The following is a 12652-nucleotide window of genomic DNA, read 5'->3' on the forward strand; positions in this document are numbered from 1 at the left end:
ATCAGCATTGGACCCCAAAAAACTGGCATTTGTTGTGCATTTGTTTTATCTCTGAATACCTGATGACTAGTTGTTTTATCTCTGAACACCTGATGACTAGTTGTTTTATCTCTGAATACCTGATGACTAGTTGTTTTATCTCTGAATACCTGATGACTAGTTGTTTTATCTCTGAATACCTGATGACTAGTTGTTTTATCTCTGAATACCTGATGACTAGTGGTTTTATCTCTGAACACCTGATGACTAGTTGTTTTATCTCTGAACACCTGATGACTAGTTGTTTTATCTCTGAATACCTGATGACTAGTTGTTTTATCTCTGAATACCTGATGACTAGTTGTTTTATCTCTGAATACCCGATGACTAGTTGTTTTATCTCTGAATACCCGATGACTAGTTGTTTTATCTCTGAATACCCGATGACTAGTTGTTTTATATCTGAATACCTGATGACTAGTTGTTTTATCTCTGAATACCTGATGACTAGTTGTTTTATCTCTGAATACCTGATGACTAGTTGTTTTATCTCTGAATACCTGATGACTAGTTGTTTTATCTCTGAATACCTGAGGACTAGTTGTTTTATCTCTGAATACCTGATGACTAGTTGTTTTATCTCTGAATACCTGATGACTAGTTGTTTTATCTCTGAATACCTGATGACTAGTTGTTTTATCTCTGAATACCTGATGACTAGTTGTTTTATCTCTGAATACCCGATGACTAGTTGTTTTATCTCTGAATACCTGATGACTAGTTGTTTTATCTCTGAATACCTGATGTCTAGTTGTTTTATCTCTGAATACCTGATGACTAGTTGTTTTATCTCTGAATACCTGATGACTAGTTGTTTTATCTCTGAATACCTGATGACTCGTTGTTTTATCTCTGAATACCTGATGACTCGTTGTTTTATCTCTGAATACCTGATGACTCGTTGTTTTATCTCTGAATACCTGATGACTCGTTGAACACACGTTTGCATCTTACAGTGACCGTTGTGTGTTTCCGTCTAGGTGGGAACAGAGAGTAGACCAGAACGGCAGGATGTATTTTGTCGATCACGTGGAGAAGAGAACGACGTGGGAGCGCCCCGACCCGCTGCCTGCTGGGTAAAAACATAAATACAAATCTTGCTGTTTTTCCTCATTTTTGCAGTCCATGAATCTTTTCTGTTATCAATCTTCAGGGTAGTATGGCAGTAGCTTACCCACTAGTGCACGCACTAGACACTGAAGCTTACTGCTGAATGAACTTGGCATGTCAAACACGCTGCTAATAATAATAAATTGATTTCTCTGTGTTCTTTCTTGCCCTGTCTTTAGCTGGGAGCGCCGCGTGGACCCGATGGGGCGCGTGTACTTTGTGGACCACATCACGCGCACCACCACGTGGCAGCGCCCCACAGTGGAATCGGTGCGTAACTACGAGCAGTGGCAGCATCAGCGCAGCCAGCTGCAGGGCGCCATGCAGCAGTTCAACCAGAGGTTCATATTTGGGGTGAGCATGTTTTTAAACGCATCCCATTTTGGGTGCCAATCCAGTCAAAAGTGCAAAATAATCCATTTGGAAAACTTTGATTTCATTAACCCATTTTGACCTGACGTCAAAATTAAAAAAACGTTCACTCTGAAAGAATATATATTCAAAGATGTGTGCCGCATTTTTACGATTTTTCAAAAATAGCAGACCTACAAGCTTGTAGCGCGCCACTCGGTGGCGCGCTATGAGCTTGTAGATCTGCTATTTTTCAATAGCTAAAGTATAACATAATGCTTAGTTAAAACACAAACGGGTTCCCGTCCAGAATGGGTTAAAGTTTCTATTTGAGAACATTTAACTTATAAGCGAACAAACTAGATAACTATTGGCATAATTGCTAATACTGATGTTATAATGTCTGTTGTTTCGGTCGGGCTCTAGTTTTTCACCAACTATAGGGCATAGCAGTGGCGCACATTTTGTGGTTCCACAGATGGAAAACCCTTTTTTTTTTTTTCCATAGAGATTTTCGAAAATATTTATATACATTATTTTAAAATGACCACCACTGTTATGCCTCCAACTTTCTTTATAGAGCACATTTTAACCCATTTTGACCTGAGATCAGATTCTAAAAATGTCTTCTACATCCTGACAGTTTTCTGAAAAAGCTATGTTTCTATGTCAGTCGTTCTTCGATTTTTCAAAAATAGCAGACCTACAAGCTCGTAGCGCGCCACTCGGTGGCGCGCTATGAGCTTGTAGATCTGCTATTTTTCAATAGCTAAAGCATAACATAATGCTAACACCAAAAGGGATTCCCGCCCAAAATGGGTTAAAACAACAGATGAAATGAAATGATTACTATATTTACCCAGGGTATCTGGGAGCTAAGTTCTTGAGCTAAGCTCAAGAACTTGTTTCCAGCCAGGCCCTGCTCATAGAACATTTCATCGTAGTGGTTCAATGCCTTGTTCAAGGGCACTTCAGCGGTGGTAATTTTAACGTGTCGGACCGCTGATTCGAACTGGCGACCTTCCGGTATCAAGACCGCTCCGCAATCCGTTCGGCCACCGATGTACAGTTCAGTACACACACAACCCAAAGCACAGAAGGCCAGTTGACTGGTTCAATGTGCAGCATGTGTCAGAATGTACTGTGAAACTATATACGGTGTCAATATGTCTGTGGTGCAGCAGTGCCGCTATACAACTATGTCCTGTACTGTGTGTAATAGTGGTGGCAGAAGATGTGACTGCATGTGTGTGTCTGTCGTTCCAGGACCAAGTCGCTGCTGGTGGCCAGAAGCCAGAGTTTGACCCTCTGGGAAGCCTGCCACATGGATGGGGTAAGAGTTCATTCAGTTGTTCACATTAACACTCCGAACGCTCCGAAGTTCTTTGTCCTTTCTATTAGTAACGCCCGTCGCCCAGGACGAAGTATTGTCCAAAAGACGAAGTTTATTGATACGAGAACAGATCGCATGGCTGTAGAGCCCAGGCGCGCCTCCTGGGCTCTCCTCGGTGACGCGCAAGAGTGAGGCGTCATCGAAAAACTCCCTCCCCTGTTTAGCTGATGAAAATCTTAAAACGTTAATAAATCGCGATCTAAATCATCCCGTCTTTTTCTGAAAAAAGATCCTGTGTTAGACGGCGCTCCGCGGTCCAGACGCTAGTCTCGATAGATTTAGTCTTGTCTCTCGTTGTTGTCGATCGACTCTATAGTGCTGTGGCTATTGTTAGCTGCTACACAACATCATGAACTTCCGGCCGGTCCGTCCTGGAAAAGGCGTCCGTGAGGCCGGTTCTACGAATGCCTCCGAAATCTGTAGTTCTCACACTTATAGCAGATGTACAGTACAAGCTCGCAGCTGCTATTTTTTTGGATAGCCAACAGAAGAAAAATCTAAAATCACATTATAGATACTTTCCCGGTACGCCTTAACCGTTTCCGTCCATCCGACGTGTCAGCACGTCCTAGGGGTCCCAATCGACGCGTCCTAAAGACGTGTGAGGACGTCCTAGCGCATCCTAAATGATACGGGGCGAGATAAGAATATTCTGCTTTTTTTATTTGTCAGTTCGCCTCTCGGCTACCGTATGCTCCGCTCTGTCCCCATGTTAGCTTATCATTGAGTTAGCCGTTAGCGCGGCGGAAAGAATGACTCGTCTCTCCTAATCCAGGGCGCTCTCCGTGGTGTTGAACGGATCGATATACTAGCGCTTCATTTCTGCTCCTCATCCGTCTCTCCCGCAAAATATGAACGCTTTTTGGATCATATATCGTATAAACTAAAACGATCGCAATGTAAGCTAGCTATGTAAAGTGAACTTTTTTTTAGTAGATTGTTTCCGGGTCATGGCTTTCCGAGTAAAAGCGGCCATGTTGTTCCGGCACCCCAGAGCTCCTATTTTGAAGGACTTCCGGCACTGATTGTGTTAATGGGTTAATGGATCAGATGGAATCAGTAGATCACCATTTCCTTTGGATGCAAAGGCTTGGTGATGGAATTTTAACCTTGTGACACTGAAACTCCATAGAAACCAATCAATGTTAACCCATTGTGGACGGGAACCCCTTTTGGTGTTTTGACCCTTCTGGACGGGTCCTTGTTGCCATGTAAAGTATTTAGCAGCATAACATTTTTGTAATTTTGGAATAAACATTTGTCAGGATTTAGAATGCGTTTTTAGAACCGGTCTCAGACGGGGGATTTACAATGGATATTTTCCAGTGTGATTTTACAATGTGCATTAAATTCACCCATTCATGCACTCATGCATACAGGCACGCACGCACGCACGCACGCACGCACGCAAGCACATGCACAGGCCATTCAAGACACCGACCTGCTCAAAAGAAAACCAAAGTACTTGAGCACAAGATGTTAAAGGTCTTATAAAAATCTTGTATCGGAATAGTATTTAAAGCCCTTCAGTTTTCTACACTGAATGGGAACTCATTCCTAAACCTTAGAGTTGAGAAATGAAAAAAAAAAAAGAAGCCCCCTGGGGATCAATGCTTTTTAGCTCTCCTTTCAATGTAAAAGTCTTTCACATTTTATGAATGGTATCCAAGCATTGTAGACATAGTTACTGACTAATGTGAGTGTGTTTTCCAGAGAAGAGAACTGACGCCAACGGCAGAGTGTACTACGTACATCACCCCACACGGACAACACAATGGGAAGACCCGCGCACACAGGGGTTAGTGTACACATCTTTATCTTTATGAAGACCCGCGCACACAGGGGTTAGTGGACACATCTTTATCTTTATGAAGACCCGCGCACACAGGGGTTAGTGGACACATCTTTATCTTTATGAAGACCCGCGCACACAGGGGTTAGTGGACACATCTTTATCTTTATGAAGACCCGCGCACACAGGGGTTAGTGGACACATCTTTATCTTTATGAAGACCCGCGCACACAGGGGTTAGTGGACACATCTTTATCTTTATGAAGACCCGCGCACACAGGGGTTAGTGTACACATCTTTATCTTTATGAAGACCCGCGCACACAGGGGTTAGTGTACACATCTTTATCTTTATGAAGACCCGCGCACACAGGGGTTAGTGTACACATCTTTATCTTTATGAAGACCCGCGCACACAGGGGTTAGTGTACACATCTTTATCTTTCTGAAGACCCGCGCACACAGGGGTTAGTGGACACATCTTTATCTTTATGAAGACCCGCGCACACAGGGGTTAGTGTACACATCTTTATCTTTCTGAAGACCCGCGCACACAGGGGTTAGTGGACACATCTTTATCTTTATGAAGACCCGCGCACACAGGGGTTAGTGGACACATCTTTATCTTTATGAAGACCCGCGCACACAGGGGTTAGTGTACACATCTTTATCTTTCTGAAGACCCGCGCACACAGGGGTTAGTGTACACATCTTTATCTTTATGAAGACCCGCGCACACAGGGGTTAGTGGACACATCTTTATCTTTATGAAGACCCGCGCACACAGGGGTTAGTGGACACATCTTTATCTTTATGAAGACCCGCGCACACAGGGGTTAGTGGACACATCTTTATCTTTATGAAGACCCGCGCACACAGGGGTTAGTGTACACATCTTTATCTTTATGAAGACCCGCGCACACAGGGGTTAGTGTACACATCTTTATCTTTATGAAGACCCGCGCACACAGGGGTTAGTGTACACATCTTTATCTTTATGAAGACCCGCGCACACAGGGGTTAGTGGACACATCTTTATCTTTATGAAGACCCGCGCACACAGGGGTTAGTGGACACATCTTTATCTTTATGAAGACCCGCGCACACAGGGGTTAGTGGACACATCTTTATCTTTATGAAGACCCGCGCACACAGGGGTTAGTGGACACATCTTTATCTTTATGAAGACCCGCGCACACAGGGGTTAGTGTACACATCTTTATCTTTATGAAGACCCGCGCACACAGGGGTTAGTGTACACATCTTTATCTTTATGAAGACCCGCGCACACAGGGGTTAGTGTACACATCTTTATCTTTATGAAGACCCGCGCACACAGGGGTTAGTGTACACATCTTTATCTTTCTATAGAAGACCCGCGCACACAGGGGTTAGTGTACACATCTTTATCTTTCTATGTCTGCAGGTATGGCTATTGTGAGTGTCCTACTGTATGTGTAAAATAATGTGTGGTGGTTGTATTTAACCACTTTCAACCTGCTGTCCCTTATGTTGGACATGCCATTATAGGCACAAAATAAAACAATCTCTTTTTTTTGTTGACAGCTGTAGTTTTTTTTTAACCAGAACTGGAAAACAAACTACAACATCAAGTTTTCATCCCTGTTTAACTAGTTAATACTTGTGTTCTTATCCTCCAATCAGGCTGCTGAATGATAAGCCATTGCCAGAGGGTTGGGAGATGAGGTTCACAGTAGATGGCATTCCCTACTTCGTCGACCACAACAGGAGAACCACCACTTACATCGACCCGCGGACCGGCAAATCATCACTGTATGTGTCCTGCATTGTCAACAGGCTTAATACTGAGCAAAAACACTTCTCAGAGCTCCACTGAGATCACATTGGCTAAAGTGTGCCGTATATTCCCTAAGAAGTTAGAAAGGTCACCATTGAGAATAACTACGTGCGACCCCATGTCTCCAAGCAGCTGTCAGTATACTCAATGATGACATCGCTGTAGGGGCCGGGCTGGAAACCTTTTTATGTGCAAAACCATTACTTTTCAAGAAATGGAACTACAAACTAGTGTTCCAATGGGTCCAATGTAGTTCTTTTTTAGCCACAAGTTCCTGTGAATACTTTTCATGGGTTCAATCTTTATAAAAACCGACATGCACATTTAACCCATTTTGGGCGGGAACCCCTTTTGGTGTTTTAAACACTTATAATTTAGCTTTTTAAAAATAGCAGATCTACAAGCTCGTAGCGTGCCACCGAGTGGCGCGCTACGAGCTTGTAGCTCTGCTATTTTTGAAAAATCGTGAAAATGTGCCTCAAATCTTTGAATATATATTCTTTCGGTGTCTCCGTTTTTAACTCAAATCTTTGCTTCTGGGGGGTCCCTGGAACAACATATTTTCAGATGGGGGTCGGTGGCATAGTACATATATAATCTTTGGGGTCCTTGACATGAAATATTGAGAACCACTGATGTAGAAACATGAGGTTTTTCAGAAAAAATACATTTTAAAAAAATGCATTTTTTAAATTTCGACGTCAGGCCTAAATGGGTTAATATGGAGATACAAGGTGTGTGCCCAACAGTGACCGTATCATGCTGTGTCACTCCACTCCTCCTTGCTGCACTCCTACCAAGCAGGGTGAGAGCAGTAGCTACAGGAACCAACAACAGAGATAAAAGGGCTGGTGTAACAACTACTACTACCTTTTAAAATTACACCAGCACTTATAATATAAACTACTACTACCTTTTTCTTTCTTTTTTTGCCAAGCTAACCCATTTTGACCTGAGATCAGATTCTAAAAATGTCGGTTTGAAAATGACAGTTTTCTGAAAAAGCTATGTTTCTATGTCAGTCATTCTTCGATTTTTCAAAAATAGCAGACCTACAAGCTCGTAGCGCGCCACTCGGTGGCGAGCTACGAGCTTGTAGATCTGCTGTTTTTCAATAGCTAAAGCATAACATAATGCTAACACCAAAAGGGGTTCCCGCCCAGAATGGGCTAATGAATGTGCACAATGAAATTTGGCAGGAATTTGGGCATTTTTCTGCGGCATGGTTTAAGAAGTTAATCAAAGATTGAAAATGTTTGCTGCGTTATTGGTTACAGAATACTAAATATAAATGTATATACATAATGTTTTATACCCCCTGTCTCTTCCCATTATTCCATCTCTCTCCTAAATATTTCTCTCCCCATATTTCCCCTCTATCTCTATTCCAGTGAAAATGGGCCACAGATCACCTATGTACGCGACTTCAAAGCCAAAGTGCAGTACTTCAGATTCTGGTGCCAGGTAACTGTAATATTATGAGCATTATACATTTTAGTCTACGTGCTTTGCCTTAGAGGTGGTGTAAGTATTTGTGTTAAATAGCTTTATATTTGCATAGTAATCATTGCTATCAGGTGTTTGTTCAGTAACAGGGTTCTCCAAATCTATCTAGCCCATTTTCAGGATACCAATTTCATCCAATCAGGAGAGAGAACTCGTACGGGATAAATAATGAAATGAAAAGCAAAAATGTGTTCTACCTCCTGATTTGATTAAATTGGTGACCCACCTAGAAAATAGAATGTTTATTAAAGAGCTAGAGAGATGGGCAATGATTCAAATTACTTTCAGAAATTATGGGCTCCATTTTCGTCACCGCTAAACCCCTTATCCCTAAACTAATTTGCCTTTTTTTACTATTTTGCAAAACATTTTTGAATGGTTAAAATGGCCAGTCTACAAGCTCACAACGTGTCAATGTAGATTGGCTAGTTGAACTATTCAAAAATGTTTTTCAAAATAGTAAAAAAGCCAAAGAGGTTTAGGGATAAGGGGTTTAGCGGTGACGGAAATGGGGCCCTAGGTCTTTAACCTTTTCAAAAAAACCTTTGTTAAAATATCACTTATTTTAATGGTTGGAGCAGAAGTGGACTCCCTACTCTACCATTGATCAAGTGTTGCATGTTAATGGTTGGAGCAGAAGTGGACTCCCTACTCTACCATTGATCAAGTGTTGCATGTTAATTGTTGGAGCAGAAGTGGACTCCCTACTCTACCATTGATCAAGTGTTGCATGTTAATGGTTGGAGCAGAAGTGGACTCCCTACTCTACCATTGATCAAGTGTTGCATGTTAATGGTTGGAGCAGAAGTGGACTCCCTACTCTACCATTGATCAAGTGTTGCATGTTAATGGTTGGAGCAGAAGTGGACTCCCTACTCTACCATTGATCAAGTGTTGCATGTCAAAGATTGCAACACATTGTTAGCTTATGTAGATTAGTTCTTTTTGACAAGTTACACCCTTTCGATGTAAGTATAAATTATATAGGGCATGTACATATACCTCAAAGCTCAAAATGAGTCACATTACAAGCTTGTAGATTTGTATTGTATTTTCAGTATTTTCAAACAATCTTGGACACTTTAGCCTATAATTAGTGGTTAATCACTTGTGATTTCCCATTCCACAGCAACTGTCAATGCCTCAACACATCAAGATCACGGTCACCAGAAAAACGTTGTTTGAGGATTCCTTCGCACAGGTAAATGTTTTAAAACCATCCTACCTCAGGGCTTCCCGGTCCTTTCACAGGTAAATGTTTTAAAACCATCCTATCTCAGGGCTTCCCGGTCCTTTAAAGGTAAATGTTTTAAAACCATCCTACCTCAGGGCTTCCCGGTCCTTTAAAGGTAAATGTTTTAAAACCATCCTATCTCAGGGCTTCCCGGTCCTTTAAAGGTAAATGTTTTAAAACCATCCTATCTCAGGGCTTCCCGGTCCTTTAAAGGTAAATGTTTTAAAACCATCCTACCTCAGGGCTTCCCGGTCCTTTCACAGGTAAATGTTTTAAAACCATCCTACCTCAGGGCTTCCCGGTCCTTTCACAGGTAAATGTTTTAAAACCATCCTACCTCAGGGCTTCCCGGTCCTTTAAAGGTAAATGTTTTAAAACCATCCTACCTCAGGGCTTCCCGGTCCTTTCCATATCATATTTAAAACCATCCTACCTCAGGGCTTCCCGGTCCTTTCACAGGTAAATGTTTTAAAACCATCCTACCTCAGGGCTTCCCGGTCCTTTCCATATCATATTTAAAACCATCCTACCTCAGGGCTTCACAGGTAAATGTTTTAAAACCATCCTACCTCAGGGCTTCACAGGTAAATGTTTTAAAACCATCCTACCTCAGGGCTTCACAGGTAAATGTTTTAAAACCATCCTACCTCAGGGCTTCACAGGTAAATGTTTTAAAACCATCCTACCTCAGGGCTTCACAGGTAAATGTTTTAAAACCATCCTACCTCAGGGCTTCACAGGTAAATGTTTTAAAACCATCCTACCTCAGGGCTTCCCGGTCCTTTCACAGGTAAATGTTTTAAAACCATCCTACCTCAGGGCTTCCCGGTCCTTTAAAGGTAAATGTTTTAAAACCATCCTACCTCAGGGCTTCCCGGTCCTTTAAAGGTAAATGTTTTAAAACCATCCTACCTCAGGGCTTCCCGGTCCTTTCACAGGTAAATGTTTTAAAACCATCCTACCTCAGGGCTTCCCGGTCCTTTCCATATCATATTTAAAACCATCCTACCTCAGGGCTTCCCGGTCCTTTCCATATCATATTTAAAACCATCCTACCTCAGGGCTTCCCGGTCCTTTCCATATCATATTTAAAACCATCCTACCTCAGGGCTTCACAGGTAAATGTTTTAAAACCATCCTACCTCAGGGCTTCCCGGTCCTTTCCATATCATATTTAAAACCATCCTACCTCAGGGCTTCCCGGTCCTTTAAAGGTAAATGTTTTAAAACCATCCTACCTCAGGGCTTCCCGGTCCTTTCACAGGTAAATGTTTTAAAACCATCCTATCTCAGGGCTTCCCGGTCCTTTCCATATCATATTTAAAACCATCCTACCTCAGGGCTTCCCGGTCCTTTCCATATCAAGGACAGGTAAATGTTTTAAAACCATCCTACCTCAGGGCTTCCCGGTCCTTTCCATATCATATTTAAAACCATCCTACCTCAGGGCTTCACAGGTAAATGTTTTAAAACCATCCTACCTCAGGGCTTCCCGGTCCTTTAAAGGTAAATGTTTTAAAACCATCCTACCTCAGGGCTTCCCGGTCCTTTCCATATCATATTTAAAACCATCCTATCTCAGGGCTTCCCGGTCCTTTCCATATCATATTTAAAACCATCCTACCTCAGGGCTTCCCGGTCCTTTCCATATCATATTTAAAACCATCCTATCTCAGGGCTTCCCGGTCCTTTCCATATCATATTTAAAACCATCCTACCTCAGGGCTTCCCGGTCCTTTCCATATCATATTTAAAACCATCCTACCTCAGGGCTTCCCGGTCCTTTCCATATCATATTTAAAACCATCCTACCTCAGGGCTTCCCGGTCCTTTCCATATCATATTTAAAACCATCCTACCTCAGGGCTTCCCGGTCCTTTCCATATCATATTTAAAACCATCCTACCTCAGGGCTTCCCGGTCCTTTCCATATCATATTTAAAACCATCCTACCTCAGGGCTTCCCGGTCCTTTCCATATCATATTTAAAACCATCCTATCTCAGGGCTTCCCGGTCCTTTCCATATCATATTTAAAACCATCCTACCTCAGGGCTTCCCGGTCCTTTCCATATCACAGGTAAATGTTTTAAAACCATCCTACCTCAGGGCTTCCCGGTCCTTTCCATATCAAGGACGCTCAAATAAATAGCCATAGCCTATGACTGTGGTCCTCCTATTATAAAAGGAAAATGGTCCAAATTGATGTTGTATGGCATTGTATTTATTTATTCATTCACCACTGAATACATGAATTTGTCTGTTTTAGATCATGAGCTTCAACTCCCAGGATCTCCGCAGGAGACTGTGGATCATCTTCCCTGGAGAAGAAGGCCTCGACTATGGAGGGGTGGCCAGGCAAGTCCATATTGTTGTTGTATTCATCATACTCCTTCATTATCGCTGCTAGGCCAGAACGGCCGGGAGCGAGGCTTAGGTCTGTCTATCTGTCTGTATGTGAGCAGCTAATCTTAGAGACTGCTGCACCGACACTTTGCATACTCCTAGTAGACCAAGGAAGAACTTCTACCCCCAAAGTTTCTAATCGGCCATGCCATGCCATGCCATGGCCATTTGCATTTTCTTCAAAATGTACTCCAGATTACTGGAGATGCAGATGTTGTCTAAAACCTGTCAAACTCTCACAACACGGTAAACATTCTCTCCGGAGTTATGTGATCAAGGTGTGTGTGTGTGTGTGTCATGTTTTCCATATTACACTCTGATTGGCTTCCAACGTTTGCGGTAAGGGCCCGTTTCCTGATTCACTTACTGTACCTTACCTGTACTGTACATCTACTGTTGTGCTGTCCTTTATGAATGTCTCCTCTGTCTGTCTGTCTGTCTTCTTTAGGGAATGGTTCTTTCTGCTGTCCCATGAGGTGTTGAACCCCATGTATTGTCTCTTTGAGTATGCCGGGAAGGACAACTACTGTCTCCAGATTAACCCCGCCTCCTACATCAACCCAGACCACCTGAAGTACTTCAAGTTCATTGGACGCTTTATTGCCATGGTCAGTCATTTTGGCTTGTGTTCCACTTTTTGGCAGCATGGCTAGTAACTAGTAACCATTACGGAAAGAAATAACCTACCTATGTTCCACTGGAATCCACTGGAAAGTTATTATTTATATACAGTAGTCTAAAGCTATACTTGTTAACCCATTTAGGCCTGACGTCGAAATTTGTGTTTCTATATCAGTGGTTCTCAATATTTCATGTCAAGGACCCCAAAAATGATATGTAATATGCCGCCGACCCCCCCATCTGAAAATGTGTTGTTCCAGGAGGCAGGGACCCCTCGGAAGTAATGATTTGAGTTAAAAACAGAAACTCTGAAAGAATATATATTCAAAGATTTGAGGCACATTTTCATGATTTTTCAAAAATAGCAGACCTACAAGTTGAGC

The 12652-nt window shown here is 42.4% G+C and overlaps 1 protein-coding gene across 1 annotated transcript in view; it reads left to right on the forward strand.

Moving 5' to 3' along the window:
• The window catches only part of itchb (itchy E3 ubiquitin protein ligase b), a 51126-nt gene that overhangs the window by 30078 nt on the left and 8396 nt on the right, over nucleotides 1–12652 (forward strand). Inside the window, exons 9-17 of the mRNA XM_079495034.1 lie at nucleotides 1020–1115; nucleotides 1329–1503; nucleotides 2767–2833; nucleotides 4607–4691; nucleotides 6350–6478; nucleotides 7895–7967; nucleotides 9139–9210; nucleotides 11512–11600; nucleotides 12097–12256. Of these exons, the coding sequence (XP_079351160.1) occupies nucleotides 1020–1115; nucleotides 1329–1503; nucleotides 2767–2833; nucleotides 4607–4691; nucleotides 6350–6478; nucleotides 7895–7967; nucleotides 9139–9210; nucleotides 11512–11600; nucleotides 12097–12256 (946 nt within the window). The remainder of the gene's footprint in view (nucleotides 1–1019; nucleotides 1116–1328; nucleotides 1504–2766; nucleotides 2834–4606; nucleotides 4692–6349; nucleotides 6479–7894; nucleotides 7968–9138; nucleotides 9211–11511; nucleotides 11601–12096; nucleotides 12257–12652) is intronic.

This window comes from Electrona antarctica (assembly GCF_951216825.1).
Source record: "Electrona antarctica genome assembly, chromosome: 2".
NCBI classification, from domain to species: Eukaryota; Metazoa; Chordata; class Actinopteri; order Myctophiformes; family Myctophidae; genus Electrona; species Electrona antarctica.